Source organism: Agrilus planipennis, unplaced genomic scaffold, assembly GCF_000699045.2.
Source record: "Agrilus planipennis isolate EAB-ADULT unplaced genomic scaffold, Apla_2.0 scaffold275, whole genome shotgun sequence".
NCBI classification, from domain to species: domain Eukaryota; kingdom Metazoa; phylum Arthropoda; class Insecta; order Coleoptera; family Buprestidae; genus Agrilus; species Agrilus planipennis.
The window spans coordinates 130,769-149,474 of NW_020439067.1; the positions used below are offsets into that span (position 1 = coordinate 130,769).

The following is an 18,706-nucleotide window of genomic DNA, read 5'->3' on the forward strand; positions in this document are numbered from 1 at the left end:
CTTAATTTTGATTAATGAATCCCAAAGACCATTTTAATTTTGTTTCGCGGACCCTTTTGCCGACTGTACGGTACACCGATTGGTGTAAAGAACGTTAATTCAATAATAGTTATGTACTTTTATTGTTTACTTTAGTATTTTCCCCTTGATTTTAAGTCACTTACATCATAAATCTTCATTGTGTATTACAAAAAAAGTTACTTTGGTCAAGATCAAGCACAACAAATGTTTTTACCTATAACATTAATTACCTAATTCTGCTTATTGTGGGGCCTAGATAGACGAAAAACCATATTTAATTTGAAGTATATACTGTGCCATTATTGTGACAAACAACATTAACTTGAATCTATAAAACTTTTTCAAGACCTTTTTCTTTTTATTATGTTTAAAAAATATTGTATTTAGCTTGATAATTTTAACATTAAATGAATTCACAATTTTTCTTGGTCACACTTCGTATATAACATTTTCGGAATAACGCGTCTTTTTAATTAATATTTGTGCATTGGAGCGCCACCATCAGTTTTCTAGTTAAAGTTTTGTTTTCCAGGTACGCCACAACAGGTATCAACAGTATAATTTACTTATTGTGGAACAAATGTTGAAAGTAGCATTTTGGTGCCATCTACCACCAAACTGATAAACTAATTTATTGATTATAAATTGATATTAATTACATAATATTAATGAAACTATTTAAATTGATAACTACTAAATAATTACTAACCGTAACTTTAATTACCCTTTTCTAAATTTTAACTTCTGTTTAACTTTATGGTATAGTGATTAAGAAATAACAATAAATTACTGTTGTCATATTTAATGTTTAACTTTTGTTAATTTAATAATAACTGAAAAATTGATTTATAAAAACCTTTTCTAATTAAAGTTTAAGGGGATTAAAAGTTCAGTCTTTTTGGTCAGTTGAATAAGTTAATGTTAATTTTAATCTTCACTGGATTAACGTTTGATGTATTGTCATAGAAAAATAAAAAACTAGACAATTAACTTGCAATTTAACATTATCACAACTATTTCTTAACTTTTTGTTTATACTTTAGTTTTATTTAATTCATATGTCATCAGGTATAATATATCACAGAATAACTTTTATTATCATATTTTCATTTAAAATAGAAACTATAAAACCCAAACTCTGCACTAATTGTTTATTTGTTAATGATTAACTCTTAATTTGCCTTTTGAAATGCCATTTTACTTATGAAAAAAAGAATACTAAAACCCTAAACTTTACAAAACTGTTTTATTTTAAATGCTACACAATTTATTAACAGATTAATTTGTATTTTTACAGGGCATGGCATCACATCCATAAGTACAGTAATTTTACAACAATTTTTACATTTCTATGTCTTCAGGAGTTGTGGTCCAATATTCAACCTGTTTGTAACTCTCAGCTGTGATGCTGCGGCATCTCTTAACGAAAACAAATGAGTCATTTCCATTTCCGTCCTAGCCAAGGCAATAGCTTTATCGAACAATTCAATTGCAAGTAAAAGATTACCCCTAAAACAATAAAATTTTGTTTATTCTGTAATTTAAATTAATACAATTAATATTCACCTTTGCACTTCAACAGTTGCTAATGTCTCATAGGCAAACTCGCATTTTTCATCCAGTTTTATGGATTCTTTCATCAGTTCGACGGCCTTTTCGAATTTGCCTTCAATTTGAAGTTGTAAAAGGCCCCTGTGCACCAAAATGGTAGCATTGCTGGGATCCAATTCTGCTGCTTTTGTATATAATTTCTCAGCTTGACTAAATTCTTGTCTTTCAGTCAGGACTTGAGCAAACAAAATGTAGACTTCTGAGGAATTTGAGAACTTCTCTGTAGCTCTTCTAAAGTTTCCTAACGACTGAGTCAAAAGATTCACGTCCTGGGTCATAAGGGCGTATCTGTAGTCCGTGTAACACTTTTGTACATAAGCAATTGCATAATTGGGATTCAGAGTTACTGCTTTTTCAAAATCTTGCCTTGCGTCTGTTGTTTTTTCCATCAAAAGTTTCACTTGACCCCGATGATGATAAACATCTGGTGAATAAAAATCAGTTCAATTAACATTCATTATTAAATATTTATTTTTTTTTTAATAATGCAGGAGAAGACCATTACAAAACAATAAGCACAAAACAGTGACAAACATGATAATTAATTTTTGATAATACAAATTACCTGAAATTTCAGGTCCCAGTTCAGCAGCTGTTTCAAAGTCTTCAAGGCATTTCTCATTTTCCCCCATTTGCATATAAAGTGACGCCCGTTTGATGAGACAATTAACTTTGATTTTCACATCAGCATCAACAGTATCTATGGCAGCTTTTAAGTCATCAAATGCCTCTTTATGTGATGCACAAAGTAAATGGAATGATGCACGTAAAGATAATGCTTCTAGATAATATTCAGACTCAGATTCACTGGAATTTATTTCTTCAGTACAGGCAGGTATGATTTCCTCGAAATTTTCGGTAGCAAATGCCAACTTAGCCCTCAAAAAACCTGAACAACAAGAAATACTCTCAGAATTTGCAGTAAAACAGACAAAAATATAAGAAAAAATTACAATAATCAACCAACCTCTAACATCTCCCTCTCCAATAGGAGTAGAACTATCCATGAGCTTCTCATAAACTGGATCAGAAGAAAATGAAATAAAGTAACTTTTAACAAAGTGTTTTGATGGAAGCATCGGTTTTCTATTCTTGATTGCTTCAATTGCATGTTGTTTACCCAATTCTTTCAAAACTCTGTCTGCCATCATAAGGGCAGGTTGATTTTGGAAATGTTGAATTAAACAAACAGTTGTTATGTCATCCAGGCATTCTTCTAGTTTTCCTAAAGATTCAAATGCCCTGGCCCTTCTTGACAAAGCTTTTTCATATTTAGGGTTGAATTCAAGAGCTTTGGTTGTGTCTTCAACAACAGCACTCCATTTCTTTAATTGTTCATAAGCAGCAGCACGGTTTTGATAAAATGTCGCCAAATCAGTTGGAAAACCTTCTGGACATTGGAAAATCGCTTGTGTGTAAAAAGATATTGCTTCATCATATTTGCCCTTTTTAAATAACGCATTCCCTTCATCTTTGAAGTTAATAACCTTCTGCAAAGGTGTTTCTGGTTCTTCAGATGCATCTTTCTTTACTTTCTTATCTTTTATTTTACCATTTTCCTTGACTTCTTTTGACGAGCTCTTACTAAACCGGCTTTTGTAAATCATGTAACTTAATGAGACAGCACCAACTGCAGCTCCGGCCACTAAAGCTATTTGCCATTTTGGAATCGAATGAGTACCACTTTTAGACATTACGGAGTTTTCGATTGAAAATTTTATTTAATTTTTTATACTGAGAAAACTCCAACATTTGACAACCATAAAAAAACAGTAAAATTTTGACTTAGAAGAGCTCGTCAGTACAATCACACACAGTACAATCCCTGTACTGCCCTGTAACGTTGACTACTATACAGTCATAATTCCAGTACAGTCTCAGTAAGAATTTTGTAGATAAGAATGAATCTAAATTTTAATTATAAAAATGATCATAATTGTGTAATCTAATACTATATAGACACCAGCAAACGTATAGGCACGTATTATTTTGTTTTTATTTATTAAAGAAACATATTATTATTTAAATTTTAAATTTAACTGAAACAACAATGGATGAATGGAACAAACCTTCAATTATCTATGTCTTCAATTCATAAAAATGCTTACAATTATGAATAAGCAATCACAAATAATAATTTGTTGACAAAAAAAAATGAATTTCAGGTTAACTAATTAATATTATTGTCATTTTTGTGATTTATTTATTTATAAACTTTATACAGTGTTAATCTGTCTTCTGTGCCAATAACTTTTACCAGTTATTACTGGAAATTTGCTGATGAATGTATAAACAATAACTATAAAAAAGTATTCTATTAAAGGCTAATCATTGAAAAGGTAAAAATAATGCCCCTGTTTTAATTTACATAATTTAAGGTATATTTTTAGTTTTTCTTTTAAGCCAGTACCGTTTTTAATGTTTCAATAATTGAGTGGTTTCCAAAATTAGGTTATGGCATAAATCTAATTACGTGCATAAAGTTAATAATTCATCAAAATAGTGTGCTTTACCATTAATTAATCGGGTAAGTTTTTGTGGTTTCCATAATTAATTTCTAATCTAATTTTTCGGCTTTTAAAGGTTACAAGATTTATTCAGTGCAGGTAGTCGAAGCTTCATAGTAGACCAATAAACTTAAACAAGCATCAATTAAGACCAACGTTCGTTTTTGAGATGGGCTATTTAAAGTGTGTCATATCTCAAAAATGTTTACATAGTGTTAAAGGCATTATAAATAAGAGGCAGCTAATATTTGAATTTTTACAACAACGTATGTTGTCATGTTCATCAACATTTAGTAAAATCGTTACAATTAACAATAATGACGATTTTCTCTCAAAAGTTATGCGTTCAAGTAAGCCTGTTATTGTAAATTTTCATGCTGAATGGTGTGAGCCATGTCATATATTGACTCCTAAAATGGAAGAATTAATTGGACCTAAAGAAAACATTGATTTGGCTGTAATTGATGTAGAAAATAATGCAGAATTAGTTCATACATTTGAAGTAAAAGCTGTTCCAGCAGTAATTGCTGTTAGAGATGGATTAGTTGTAGATAAGTTTATTGGACTGGTTGATGCAGATATGATTGAAAGACTTATAGCAAAGTTAGACAACTTTTCAAATACTTAAAATAAATTCATACATAGGAATTGTAAATATTTTGTATATTATCAAATTACATACTTAAGATATCAAAGGTCATTTCCAAAAAAGTATGGTGAGTTCTAAATTAAATGAAGTTTCATTTTTTTATTGCTAAAATTGTTTCTTTTGTAATCAATAATTGCACCTAATATTAGGTGTAAATAAGAAACTAGACTAGATATTTTTGAAAGAGAATTCCAATTTTCCAGTTATAACATTATAAACGAAATATTTATTTTTTGAAACGAATAGTTAATTAATAGTGATAACAAAAGTAATGAAAAAATGAAATTCAATTTAGTTTAAGGTAATAACACCATACTACCCACTATCAAATCTTTGCCTTAAACAAATATTTAGTTTCCTACTATCGTTGTTTCATAAATTCTGAAAAAATATTATTTTGTAATAATAATGTTATCGTCAATGTTAAATAATATTTTTATTAGTTGTGTAAATATAATATTAAATATTTTATGTCCTAAATTTGCCCTGTATTTCATTTTTCTTGCAGTTAATAAACAATCTTTGAGGATATATAATTTGTTATTATATGTGTCGACTCTGATTAATACATTGAAACTTTATTTAAAGAAAAAATAAAAATTGTGGTACCTAAATTTGTATCACCCTGTACGTACATTTCTTTTAAAATATGTAAACAATAAACATAACCTTTATTAATTCATCTACCTAACCTTATAATATGTTGCGATATTTTCGTAACTGTATTAAATAAAAAACGTTTTCTCAAGTAAGCTGTTATAACTAAAATTATTCGGAAAAAATGCCTCAAATAAAGATGCAAGAAAACAATTCCGGTGGTGCAGAAGAAAGTGACGGTGATGTGTCTGGTGGAGACTCTGATCGAACAAATACAAGTGGTGATCATGGATCCAGCGAAGATGAAGCAGATTCCGATGAAAGTTCTGAAATGGACGAAGGCGAATGTGAGCAAAGACGAAACGAATGCATGGATAATTTATCAGAGTTAGAGCGACAGTTTACCGTACTTCGTGAGCAACTTTACAGAGAGCGTATAGCCCAAGTTGATCACCAGCTAGTTGAAGTTAAAGAAGGTCGTTCCCAAGAATACCTTGGACCACTTCAAGAACTCCAGGAAAATAAGCGTATTAGAATAAAAGTAGCAGGTATAATTGGTACATTTCCTTTAAATTTTGATAAATTAAAACCATTAATTGTACAGATATTTTACGTCGATTAAGGCTAAATAACGTTCGCAATAAATTTGAGGCTGAGGAGCAAGCTGCTTTACAAAACTTTGAGAGTGAAAAAAGCCTTGCTTGGGATTACTTTTATGATGATCTTATGAACACTATAAGGCGACTGGAGGAGGACAGACATAATAGCGAATTAAATTGGGGCGACGGATTAGAATGGGGCTCAAGATCAAGATCCAGATCTCGTCGTAAAGCAGTTACTGTTTCAGGACCTTACATTGTGTACATGTTAAGACCTCAGGATATTATGGAAGACTGGACTTTAATACGAAAAGCTCTAAAGAGATCTCCTTAATAAAGCTCGAATTGTTAAAGGTAAAACTTTAAAGAATAATGGTACAAAAAAGGCCCTTCTTTTCTTTGTGAATAATAGAATACTGTTTTTTATGCAATTTTTGTCATATTTGCAGAGTCGAATGTTATTTGAAATGTTCATCTATAAAAAAAATATAAGTAATAAAATAAAAAACTAAGATTAAATAAGAAAAATATATTTTAATTGCAAATGTATAGTATAACATAAAACTAAAATGGCATTCATTTCCCTATGATTTAAAAATTTAACAACATGGAAAGATGGAATTTTTATTTATAATATAATATGCTATTGTTCCTTCACCTAATAACACCATTTTTTAAATACATCATTAATTCATGTAAAACTATACATTGAAATCATTTTATTTCATTAAAGAATGGACCACAGCTTTAGCATTCAAGGCTTTCAAATCAGTATAAGTCTGTCCTGTTCCCACAAAAACAATCGGCTGTCCTGTAATGTATGTCATAGATATAGCTGCCCCTACCTTAAAAAATCAGATAAAAAATGGTTTTTAATATTATTTTGTTCCAAAATATACATTCCAATTACCTTATCATCGATTGTATCGAATTTTGTCAAAACCATTCCATCAATTTGATGAGGATTTGAACTTGCAGAATAATCTGCAAGGGCTTGATTGAATTTAACCAATTGATCAACAGCTTCATTTCCCACCAGGGCTTCCCCAACGAACAAGACCAAATCGGGTTCATTGACTTTAATCAATTTCGAAAGAGCTCGCATAAGTGGCTCGTTATCCTTTAAAATAAAAATAAGGAATTTGTTTAAAGCATGAACATAAATATATAAAGGAGGAACTGAACCTAAGCAAATCTAGTTGTAATAATCCTACTTTTAGAAAATAAATAAAGAATTAATATAAATCTGTTAAATGTTATAATTATCAAATGCAATATTTACTGCTAACAGTAATACCTTACTTTAAATGTGGCATGGCCTTACAGTTATCTGTTTGACAACCTGAATCTACATTACAGCTATATGTATGTGATAGGCATACAACTAAATTAATGTTCTTTATTAAATATAAGGCATTTTTATTACCTGCATACGTCCTGCTGTGTCTATAAGGCAAACATCTAGTTTGTTGTTCTTGGCGAATTTTATTGCCTCCATGGCTATTCCTGCAGCATCTTTACCATACCCTTTTTCATATAATTGCACCATTTGTCGGCCTCCGTGCCTTTCTGGCGGATGTAAAGCATTCAGATGTTTTGTATGGGTCCTTAACTGTTCCACAGCTCCAGCTCTAAAAGTATCACAAGCAGCTATCAAAACAGACATGTTGTTTTCAATCAACCAAAAGCATATTTTGGCTAAATTCGTAGATTTTCCTACCCCATTTACCTAAAATCAAACAGAGATTATAAAACGATAGTTTAAATTGTTAAAATGTAACTTTCTTACACCACAGAAAACCATAACATAAGGTCGCCCCTGACGTGAAGCTTCGATACAATCACGAAGAATGTCAATACGCCTCTTTGGGCTCAATATTTGTACTAGAGATTCAGTTAAAGTTGTTTTGACTAAGCCAGCAACACTTTCGAAGGTACCCAGCACTTTTCCCTCTAATTTAGATGCAACAGAATCACATAATTTTAATGCAATATCAGCAGCTACATTTTTCGCAATCAAATGGTCTTTCATTTTATCCAAAACAGATTTCATATCCTCAGCTTTTAGATTTTTAGCTCCAACAAGGCTTTTAAATAATGAAAACATGCCCCCTTTTGACTTTTCCGTTTTCTTTGGGTGAGTAACATCTTCTAGTTCTTCTTCTTCCTCTTCACTGGATGATTCAACTTCTAAATCTTTAATTGTTCCTTTCATTTGACCAACAATCTATTAAAAAAAATATATTATTTGCTCTAAAAACGGTACGATTTTAATACCTCAGTTTCAGGAGTGAAATGACTCTTCATATCTTCTGGCTTGTCAACAGTCCTTTCTAAAGTTTGCAAGTCCTTAGTTGAACCCCCTAAATCCCATACACGAGGCTTTTTACCTGCTTTCTCTTTCTCCTTCTCAGCTTTTGGGCTTTTTCTATAAAAAATACATAAAAATAATTATTTGCATTATTTTGTTAGCTACAAATCATACTTAGGCTCCTTTTTCTTACTGAATTTTTGAGCAAATTTAAGACGATTTTCAGCCAAAATATTTTCATCTATTAATCCATTTGCTTTAGTATCTTTCACAGAAAGAATATCCTCTTTAGGGACTAAAATATTATGGAAAAAATAGCATAAAAAGGTATATGTTTAAAAAATGTAATTACCTTCAGCAAAATTTACTCCTTTTTTCTTTTGTGGTTTACTATTAATTGTTTTATCTTCTCCTTTCCTTTCTATCATTGAAGACACTGTTTTCTTAGATTTATTAGACTCTTCAAAAGTTTTCATTTGCTTAGGAATTTTAGCTTGTTTCTTGGCCCATTGCTCTGCCGTTTGAAGTATAGAAGTATAGTTGTTTGAGAAATTGAATGTATGAAAAATGCTTTTATTGAGAAGCTCATTTTTGTATTTATCACGAAACTCTAAGTGTATGTCGTTTAAAAACTTATCTATATAAGAAAGCTGCAAAATCTTTTGATAGGCAACAACAAAAATCAAATCAAATTCATTATCCAGCTTGTATTGCATGGTAAGGTTTTGATGATCAAAGGAGTTCACAGACCTTTCCTACAATAATAAATGCGAATAAACCAAGTTTCCAAACAAAAATTAACAATATCTATAAATGCACAACAATTTTAACAAAAAATATGGAAAGTCAAACCTGCAATATCACCCCCATAATTAGGGCATTCACTGAATCCCTTAGAATTTGACTAGAGTTTTGGAAGCACCACAAAACAACACCTCCACGAGTAAATATTGTAAATAATTCCAACATTTTTAACAATAAAATTAGTTTAAATTAACTATTACACGTCATTAAATTATACTGTACCAATCGTATACCAATTTATTAATTTTTTATCTATGGAATATTTTTAAATATCACTCTACTCCACAGATTTGAAATCAATTTAAAATTATAATTAAACTTTTCCTTAAAAAGACAACAATTTAATAATAGGGTATATTATAAACTAATTTCTCTTGATGCCCTAATGCTATTAACTTTGTATTAAATAATTAACAAAATAATATAATTTATTGAATTTCACACACTAAGCTTTGATGCTTTTGACACATCATAGATAATTTAACCTCAAAGGAAATTAACTAACCAAACCGGTAATTGTGTTTGCTTATTTGAAAAAATCATGTAATTAAATAATACATGCGTTAATATTTAAATTAAAATGACCAAACGAAGTGGAACCATTGAAAATAATTTATGTAAAAAGCCTAGACTAGAACAGGATGACTGGGACAATTCAGATTTGGATGATTGTCTTGTCTTGGCTACACAGATGTGTGAACAAGTACTGCAATTATCTGCAATTATGATTTATCGTCAGCAATAATAGCATTTTTATCTTTCTAGTCAGTCAATAATAGTATATTACCAACATATGGAGAATTTGAAAAATCTTCAGTATCAAGGAATATTTATTGTTCTACACAAATACAGCAAAAGACAAGTAATAACGTAAATAAAGAAGCAAGTGAACAGGTGAAGATATTAAAAGAGAAATGTGAAGCAAAAGAAGGAGAAGTCACCATTCTAAGACATCAACTACAAGTAATAAAAACCAATTTAGACGTAGAGTTCAGTAAAAAAAAGAAGGAATTGACTGATAAAATTAATGTTTCTACTCAGAAAATTAATGCACTTAAGAGTGATCTGGAATTTAGAGTAAGTAATGTCTTTGTCTATTTAAAGTTTATAATAATGGTCCTATAGTCAGGATAAGCATCCACTGTACTCCATATCAATGACATACTAAAATTCATACTACTTTAATTGTAGGACTTTGAAATTGCCAATTTAAAACAAAAAATTGTTGAAATAAGTAAAGCAAACAGATTAGATTTGTCTTTTTCATTTACACAGATCCAGCATCAAGAAGCAAGGTAACATACTATCTTCTTAAATGTTAATAAAATCGTAATTTTTTTTATTATTATAAGACAGACAGGTAGTTCATCTCAAAAAGAAACTACAACTAACAGCTATTTTGATCCAATTTATTCAACAGCACCAACAGGTAAGTTATTAATCGAATTTAATAACTGAATATTTTCATTTAGGTATGTGTATTTCTTATTTTAGGTGTTCCACTGCATGATACAGTCAATTTTAGACATTTTGGATACCTGGGAAGAGAAACTTACTTTTTAAAAACGACTAACAATTCATTGAAGTTATATTTAATTCCACATATCAATGATGATACAAGTAATGATCTCACTGGTTTTGAAGTTTTAAATTTAGATGATAAGAAATTATGTTTCTCCAAACTGAGCAAAGAAATTTGCATCTATTTGAACAGTCCTGAAAGAGAATTCAATTTAGAGAAAAAATTATCTGTAGTAACAAAGGTATTTTGTTATTATTTATTACTTTTAGTAGTTTATTTAATAATTTGTTGTTTTTTTGTAGATACTTTCTTTATCATTTTTCTTTCTTGAAAGTTTGAATAGTTTTTTAGAAGGAGTTTCTACAAATATTCAAACAAAGGATATTAGACAGATTGATAATTTGTATTTGGAGAACAAACTACCCTGTAATTTCCAGAAAGCATCTTTATTGGATGCAGAGTAAAAAATTGTTTTCATGTTTGTTAATTATATAATTAAATTGACTTATTTTAGCCCAATATTTGAAGATGAAATAGGTATTTCATTTAGGCAATGTGTAGCCCTAATTGCTTTAATTATTCCCTTTAACAAACACATTGAGAACCATATTTTAGAAAATAAACATATTAATACTGAATGTTTAGAAGAAACTTTAAAACTTAACACTGACAAGTGTTTAGAAACAGAAAATTATTTTCTCAGCCAATTACTTCATGTGATAATGATTATTGGGAAAACGGTAACAAAATTAACATCTGCTATTTCAATTAACAAATATTAATCTATTCTTTTTTTTTCTTAGAGAAAAACTCATCTTTTTTCTGGATTATTATTAGCAACAGTAGATCTGCTAACAAGTATTTCTGCTACAAATAGTTTTGATAAAGTGTATGTTATACAATATATTATATTAAATTGCACTTTTTTGTGGAAAACTGAATTTTAATTTTTATTTATTTCAGAAACCAATTAGTTGTAAATATTACAAAGGAAATTGTATTTTCTCGTCCTAACTTGTTAATCTTGGAAAAAATATCAAGTTTTCTAGTAAAAGCTACTGTAAATTTGGAATTTGTTAACAAATTATGTAGGAAGCCAATCGAAAAAACGCTAAAGGGGCCACAAAAAGAAGGAATAACTTATTTCAATTCAGGTAAATTTTGATTCTCTTTGTTAATAAGTTTTAACTAATTTGTATATTTTTCTTACGATTTAGGCGCTTGCATCTTACAAATTTATTGTATCCTCATAGACACTTCTTTAAAAAATTCTGACGGTACTCATTTGAATTTATATTCTAACATAATTAAGACTCTGGCAAATATATTAGAGTCTAATAGCTCATGGACTTTTTATCAAGAAAACGAACAGTAAGTTTTAGTAAACATCATTAATTAGAAATAATTTATATTCAATAATGTTTATTGTTACAGCAACGATTGCCTTAGTGCAATAAGCCGATTATTTATTGATTTGACGCACAATTTTTTACATACTATAAAAGTTGAATTATTTCCGAAAAGTCGATATTTTCCAACAGGTAATAAATTTTAGGTTCGAAGCCAAAAAGGTGTATTGTCGGGGCAATTAAAAGGGCTCTTTTTTTATTTCTATTGAAAGATATGCAAAAAATCTTAATTGTGTTTATATTACCTTTTCTTTATTTATTCTATTTTAATTAATATATATTTTAGGTGATTATAAATATTACAATGATGTAATTAAGATTAGTTTGAAGATAATTCACATTCTTAATTTTCATTCTGCATCTGATATAATTGTGAAATATGTGGGATCATATTCCCAATACAAATATGTGATAAACACGTTATATAATTTAAGACGCGAACTCCAGTTTTCAGAATTCGAAAGTAATACTTTTCTTTTTTATATTTGTCTAATTAATACTGTAATTATTATTTTTTAGTTGAAATGCTGGAATCATTACAGTCCTCGGAAGATGATTGCAACGTTCCCTCAAGTAATTTTAATAATATCTCATTGTGGGATGAAATTTAATTAATACTATTGTAAAGTATTATAAAATTAATAAAATATTTTTTTAATAACTTTAATGCTCGTAGTTGATTGCATTTGATCTTTATATTATGAAAGTTTTTTTACTCTTTAATTTCTGTTGAGTGAAGCAATATTCTAAAGTTGTGTTATCAAATTTTATGAATGTTTAAAGTTTTTTAGTGTTCATGTACTTCACTGCCCGTTTATAGCAATGTAATTATTAGTAAAAAGGATTAACTACAGTTTAATTAATTTGATTAAGGAGTTTATGGCGCTATAACATGGCCATAACATAATTTTATAATCATAAACATGACTGCAGATAATATAATTTTGAAGAAGTTAGAGTAATAAAGTTTTAACACCCTGTATACCATTATTTTAGAAATATGAGCTCATCATACTGTATTTTTTAATTTATAACTATTAACGCCTACGTTTATGCGAAGCTTCTCATTGTAATAATCTTATTTGACAATATTTAATCAGACTGTGCCTATTTACTTAATTACTTTAATTTATTTAATTTTGCAATTGTCCTGATTTCAAAAATAGAACGGTTACGTAGTTCAGTATATGTTTATCTGTGGTTGAAAACTCTTTTTTATTGCTCTTTTGGCTTGTTTATAATATAATCAATGGTTCTCTTACCTGTGCAATTGTTTGACAGGTATGAGATGTCAACGATAATACGCAGATAATTTAAAAATCATATAGTTATTAGAAATTGTATTATAGGAGAATGTGTAAAATAAAAACCACGTGTATTAATTTGGTAGTTAATTGATTAATTTGTGTTAGTAGTTACGTAAAGTATAATTAGACTTCAGACAATAATAACTATAACAGACACAAGTTTAAAATCTTGCACGTTTTAATTTTTGAAGAGTAGATAAATTATGGTTGTCTATAATTGGAATGACGAGCTATTTGTCAAAAATGATAATGTATGAAATCGATATAAACTCCAATTATACATGCCTAATTGTAAATTTGTTAATAAAGTACATTTTAATTTTTGACAATTGAATAGGATTTTTTATATATCATAAAAAATGGACCTCAGGTTCTCTACTGAGTGAGTATCAATTTTATATTTTTAATCAGTATTTATTAACTTAAAGGTTATACTTTATATTTAAATTCAAATTGCATAATTATTATAACATTTCCAGGCATTGGTACCATTTACCAAAAGCATTACTAAGGCTGTGTTTTATATTGGCTAATAATTTATATTGTATCCCCACATACCTTGTGTGGATGATTTTGTTATTCCCTTTAAAAAAAGTACATCCAGAATGTTACTGGAAAATAGAGGGCTACTTCTTTCACTGGCTTTTATCAGTTGTAACATTGTGGAGTTGGAGTGCAGGATATGATAGTAAGTACCTTCAGCTTTAATTTTCAATTTGAGAAACTTTTCTTAATTTTAATTGTTATTAGTTGAAGAGATGGGGGATGACATTACAGAGTGTTTGGAAGAAAGAACATTAGTTATTGTCAATCACCAGTCAACTGCAGATGTTCCTCTATTAATGGCATGTTTCAACTCAAAAAAGAATGTTCTGCCAAACCTAATGTGGATTATGGAAAGGTTATTTAAATATACAAACTTTGGAGTAGTTAGTTTAATGCATCAAGACTTTTTTATAGCAGCAGTAAGTGTAATATATTATTATATACTGGGAGAACATCATATATCTTGATATATTTTTGAAGGGGAAGAATAATAGGGAGCAGTCATTAACATCATTAGCTGCCCATTTAATCAATTCCTATCTACCTAGACATAGAAAGTGGATTGTGTTATTTCCTGAAGGTGGATTTTTAAGGAAAAGGCGAGAGACATCTCAGAGATATGCTCTTAAAAATAATTTACCAGTTTTACAAAATGTTTCTTTACCAAGGGTTGGTGCCTTAGAGGTTATTATGAAAACTGTTGGTCCTCAAGGAATTGCCAATAATAATGCAGATGATTTGCCAGGTATAAAATCCATTTAAGTTAAACAAAATATAATGCCTATAGTCATTCCTAATTGTTATATTTTGTATAAAGGGTTAATATACATTAAGTAATTTACTATTAATAATAATTTATTTTAAATTTTTTTAATTAATTCGTAGTTTTATGTTATTTATACTGTTATAATTTGCTTATTTGTAAGAAAGTACCTTAAAAATTTTATGTCTACGTTTATCAATGCTCTATGTAGTCAAAGTTCATTTCATAATGTTTTTGAAATTGATAATCCTTTTATTTTTAAAAAAATGCTGTTGATGTCTGGACAGTTTTATTAGTATTTATTAATATTTTGTTTTGCTGCCAAGGTCTTTTATCAGACAAAAAGAATTTATCAGATTAAAATATTATGTGTGGCTATCATGAATAAGACCAATAGCATGACCAAGAATTAGAAAAAAATGCAAAAAGCTCGTGTATACTTGACGTTTTAAAAATTTTATCAAAAAAGAGTAAATATGTACATAATTAAAATAAAATTTCTGACGTAATAAATAGTATAAAATGAACCTGATAAAAAAGAATTCTGTGCTACTTAAGACTATTTAATATTAAAAACTTTTTGTTTTATTGAATTTTAGCTTGTGAAGAGAGCAAACTATGCTGGATATTAGATGTTACGATATGTTATCCAAATGGTGAGCCCTTGGATCTTTTAGCGATAGTTTTCGGTACAAAACCTCCGTGTGTAACAAAATTTTTCTACCGTTTATATTCGAGCAGCGAAGTTCCCAAGGATTCAGAAGGTATGAAACAGTGGCTTTTTAAGCGTTTCGAAGAAAAAGATAAAATTTTGGAACAGTTTTATAAAATGGGTGCGATATCGGGATCCTTCAGTCGAAATCCAATTCAACCAAATGTGGTTGTTCAAGACTGTTTGCGATTTATAATTGTACATTTGTTCTTCATTACTTCAACTTATCTTCACTTGCAAATGTTCCATGCAGCATACAGCTATTATTGCCATCTAATGTACTATTAGCACACAACGCTCGCATACCTGGTCTATTTGATAAGACTTTACTTATAAAGTCGAATAAATTAGACCGATGTGCGAGAAATCCATCATTACCACCGAAATATGTATTTACATACACACGCTCATGCACTTAAAAAAAAAAAAAAAGAGCTAACTTAATAAGTACTCGTTATTAGATACAAGTTGTTAATTATGTGTAGTTTTTTTAACGAAAATGAGGAATTCTTTTTGTCTATGAAATAATGTAATTTTTTTAGTATACTGTTTAAATATATAAGTGTATTTAATTCAAATATAGGACTAAGGTCGATAAAAGTACATGAAAATGGCTCCTATAGCATCATGTTTTTTAAGTAAACGTATTAAATTCACTGTTATATTACCCAGAAATAACGATCAAATAATTATTAAAAATTCTTTATTTTAAATTAATTAAATTCATCTTTTTTACAAAATCATTATTTATATTTAAACAGTTTAGTTCTTAAAATCAAAAAGGTATTTAGTGCCTACTCCCTACTCTGTCTCTTGGAATTATTCGAAGCTCAGAACCATGTTTAAGAAACACATTGCCTACATATAAAAGGAAAAAGTTACATTAATTATTCAACATACTGTAATTTATAAATACAATATTACCAGCAGTTTGTTGGGGGTTTATGCCTACACCATCATCTGTGATAATAGCTGAAGTAGCAGGGGGTACTTTAAATTCTTCAGCTGCAAACTTTAAAACTGCAGTAAAAGGTGTTGCTTCTGGAACACTCAATCTAAAATATAACACATGAAATTTTCTAAAATGCATACCATTTAGCAATATATAAAATAAAACTAAAAATAGTAAAAATTAAAAATGTATTATTTGCTTTTCAAATATTACATCACAAATGTTGCAGTCCTTTCTTATTTAATTCTATGCTATATTCTACTAGTGCATCATAAGAGCTATGTTCTAAAATTAAATCACTAATTAAGTTTGTAAAACGTTCCTTTGAGAGTTGTTTAACATACAAACAAAGTGCATAGTCAATTTTCTCTTTTGTCAAGGCAGAATTTTGCAAAATTGTTTTTAGATAATGATCACAAGCTCTGCTAAAATAAGTAAGGTCATAATAAGGAACACTTTTCTTCATATACCACAATGAAAGTACATGCGAAAATGAATCAGCACTTGAAGTGGTCTTGGTATGTTCAATAACATTTTCTATAAACATTGCACATCGAAACACATTACTAAGGTAGTTTGGTGAAGCATTTTCCAGATGAGGTTTGTTTTCAACAAATGCAACAAAAGCGTCAAAACGCCTTAATATTTCACCGATATTACTGTGAACAGCCATTGTATGTTGACGAAAGAGACAGTTAAATAGGTGGGCCCCCCAAAAGTTAACCTTGCGACTGCAAAATACTTACACTTTATACGGTAATTTAGGATCCGATGTAAGTGTAATTTTAAAAGTAACTTTCGATCTACAATAAAATATTAAATTAAACATAAACAGAAGAATAATAGGGAGCAGTCATTAACATCATTAGCTGCCCATTTAATCAATTCCTATCTACCTAGACATAGAAAGTGGATTGTGTTATTTCCTGAAGGTGGATTTTTAAGGAAAAGGCGAGAGACATCTCAGAGATATGCTCTTAAAAATAATTTACCAGTTTTACAAAATGTTTCTTTACCAAGGGTTGGTGCCTTAGAGGTTATTATGAAAACTGTTGGTCCTCAAGGAATTGCCAATAATAATGCAGATGATTTGCCAGGTATAAAATCCATTTAAGTTAAACAAAATATAATGCCTATAGTCATTCCTAATTGTTATATTTTGTATAAAGGGTTAATATACATTAAGTAATTTACTATTAATAATAATTTATTTTAAATTTTTTTAATTAATTCGTAGTTTTATGTTATTTATACTGTTATAATTTGCTTATTTGTAAGAAAGTACCTTAAAAATTTTATGTCTACGTTTATCAATGCTCTATGTAGTCAAAGTTCATTTCATAATGTTTTTGAAATTGATAATCCTTTTATTTTTAAAAAAATGCTGTTGATGTCTGGACAGTTTTATTAGTATTTATTAATATTTTGTTTTGCTGCCAAGGTCTTTTATCAGACAAAAAGAATTTATCAGATTAAAATATTATGTGTGGCTATCATGAATAAGACCAATAGCATGACCAAGAATTAGAAAAAAATGCAAAAAGCTCGTGTATACTTGACGTTTTAAAAATTTTATCAAAAAAGAGTAAATATGTACATAATTAAAATAAAATTTCTGACGTAATAAATAGTATAAAATGAACCTGATAAAAAAGAATTCTGTGCTACTTAAGACTATTTAATATTAAAAACTTTTTGTTTTATTGAATTTTAGCTTGTGAAGAGAGCAAACTATGCTGGATATTAGATGTTACGATATGTTATCCAAATGGTGAGCCCTTGGATCTTTTAGCGATAGTTTTCGGTACAAAACCTCCGTGTGTAACAAAATTTTTCTACCGTTTATATTCGAGCAGCGAAGTTCCCAAGGATTCAGAAGGTATGAAACAGTGGCTTTTTAAGCGTTTCGAAGAAAAAGATAAAATTTTGGAACAGTTTTATAAAATGGGTGCGATATCGGGATCCTTCAGTCGAAATCCAATTCAACCAAATGTGGTTGTTCAAGACTGTTTGCGATTTATAATTGTACATTTGTTCTTCATTACTTCAACTTATCTTCACTTGCAAATGTTCCATGCAGCATACAGCTATTATTGCCATCTAATGTACCATTAGCACACAACGCTCGCATACCTGGTCTATGGTTGAAAACTCTTTTTTATTGCTCTTTTGGCTTGTTTATAATATAATCAATGGTTCTCTTACCTGTGCAATTGTTTGACAGGTATGAGATGTCAACGATAATACGCAGATAATTTAAAAATCATATAGTTATTAGAAATTGTATTATAGGAGAATGTGTAAAATAAAAACCACGTGTATTAATTTGGTAGTTAATTGATTAATTTGTGTTAGTAGTTACGTAAAGTATAATTAGACTTCAGACAATAATAACT

The 18,706-nt window shown here is 29.1% G+C and overlaps 7 protein-coding genes across 9 annotated transcripts; 4 read left to right on the forward strand and 3 right to left on the reverse strand.

Annotated features, from left to right (window-relative positions):
* Positions 1 to 1,248: 1,248 nt before the first annotated feature.
* On the reverse strand, positions 1,249 to 3,480 carry LOC108741432 (mitochondrial import receptor subunit TOM70). Its single transcript, XM_018476246.2, has 4 exons — positions 2,600 to 3,480; positions 2,198 to 2,521; positions 1,588 to 2,056; positions 1,249 to 1,530 (listed from the first exon to the last, which is right to left on the reverse strand). The coding sequence occupies exons 1-4, from the start codon at positions 3,324 to 3,326 to the stop codon at positions 1,371 to 1,373; spliced, it is 1,680 nt and encodes a 559-aa protein (XP_018331748.1). The 5' UTR covers positions 3,327 to 3,480; the 3' UTR covers positions 1,249 to 1,370.
* A 202-nt stretch (positions 3,481 to 3,682) lies between these two features.
* On the forward strand, positions 3,683 to 4,888 carry LOC112905187 (thioredoxin, mitochondrial). 2 transcript variants are annotated; one of them, XM_025977117.1, is made up of 3 exons: positions 3,683 to 3,971; positions 4,023 to 4,159; positions 4,216 to 4,888. In XM_025977117.1, exon 3 carries the CDS (start codon positions 4,309 to 4,311, stop codon positions 4,765 to 4,767), a length of 459 nt encoding a protein of 152 aa, XP_025832902.1. In that variant the 5' UTR covers positions 3,683 to 3,971; positions 4,023 to 4,159; positions 4,216 to 4,308; the 3' UTR covers positions 4,768 to 4,888. The 2 variants fall into 2 exon arrangements, with proteins under 2 accessions (XP_025832902.1, XP_025832903.1); XM_025977118.1 differs by having other exon boundaries at positions 4,036 to 4,159.
* A 562-nt stretch (positions 4,889 to 5,450) lies between these two features.
* LOC108741435 (breast cancer metastasis-suppressor 1-like protein) lies at positions 5,451 to 6,469 on the forward strand. Its single transcript, XM_018476248.2, has 2 exons — positions 5,451 to 5,933; positions 5,990 to 6,469. The coding sequence occupies exons 1-2, from the start codon at positions 5,570 to 5,572 to the stop codon at positions 6,316 to 6,318; spliced, it is 693 nt and encodes a 230-aa protein (XP_018331750.1). The 5' UTR covers positions 5,451 to 5,569; the 3' UTR covers positions 6,319 to 6,469.
* A 125-nt stretch (positions 6,470 to 6,594) lies between these two features.
* Positions 6,595 to 9,349, reverse strand: LOC108741442 (signal recognition particle receptor subunit alpha homolog). Its single transcript, XM_018476258.2, has 8 exons — positions 9,148 to 9,349; positions 8,648 to 9,050; positions 8,470 to 8,590; positions 8,262 to 8,412; positions 7,774 to 8,211; positions 7,411 to 7,713; positions 6,895 to 7,104; positions 6,595 to 6,829 (listed from the first exon to the last, which is right to left on the reverse strand). The coding sequence occupies exons 1-8, from the start codon at positions 9,262 to 9,264 to the stop codon at positions 6,704 to 6,706; spliced, it is 1,869 nt and encodes a 622-aa protein (XP_018331760.1). The 5' UTR covers positions 9,265 to 9,349; the 3' UTR covers positions 6,595 to 6,703.
* Positions 9,350 to 9,444: 95 nt separating this feature from the next.
* On the forward strand, positions 9,445 to 12,663 carry LOC108741427. 2 transcript variants are annotated; one of them, XM_025977115.1, is made up of 13 exons: positions 9,445 to 9,802; positions 9,865 to 10,176; positions 10,291 to 10,394; positions 10,452 to 10,528; positions 10,594 to 10,862; positions 10,924 to 11,081; positions 11,136 to 11,361; positions 11,425 to 11,510; positions 11,585 to 11,775; positions 11,839 to 11,992; positions 12,056 to 12,162; positions 12,317 to 12,493; positions 12,550 to 12,663. In XM_025977115.1, the coding sequence occupies exons 1-13, from the start codon at positions 9,680 to 9,682 to the stop codon at positions 12,639 to 12,641; spliced, it is 2,076 nt and encodes a 691-aa protein (XP_025832900.1). In that variant the 5' UTR covers positions 9,445 to 9,679; the 3' UTR covers positions 12,642 to 12,663. The 2 variants fall into 2 exon arrangements, with proteins under 2 accessions (XP_025832900.1, XP_025832901.1); XM_025977116.1 differs by lacking the exon at positions 12,317 to 12,493 and having other exon boundaries at positions 9,446 to 9,802.
* Positions 12,664 to 13,225: 562 nt separating this feature from the next.
* On the forward strand, positions 13,226 to 15,917 carry LOC108741444 (acyl-CoA:lysophosphatidylglycerol acyltransferase 1). Its single transcript, XM_018476259.2, has 5 exons — positions 13,226 to 13,719; positions 13,817 to 14,025; positions 14,088 to 14,302; positions 14,364 to 14,628; positions 15,246 to 15,917. Exons 1-5 carry the CDS (start codon positions 13,697 to 13,699, stop codon positions 15,644 to 15,646), a joined length of 1,113 nt encoding a protein of 370 aa, XP_018331761.1. The 5' UTR covers positions 13,226 to 13,696; the 3' UTR covers positions 15,647 to 15,917.
* A 127-nt stretch (positions 15,918 to 16,044) lies between these two features.
* On the reverse strand, positions 16,045 to 17,113 carry LOC108741445 (ubiquitin-fold modifier 1; the record flags this gene model as incomplete). Its single annotated transcript, XM_018476260.1, is given in 3 exon segments — positions 16,045 to 16,216; positions 16,283 to 16,413; positions 17,057 to 17,113. Coding segments are annotated over 3 exon segments (259 nt in total), but the record flags the coding sequence as incomplete, so codon positions are not given.
* Between the last annotated feature and the right edge of the window lie 1,593 nt (positions 17,114 to 18,706).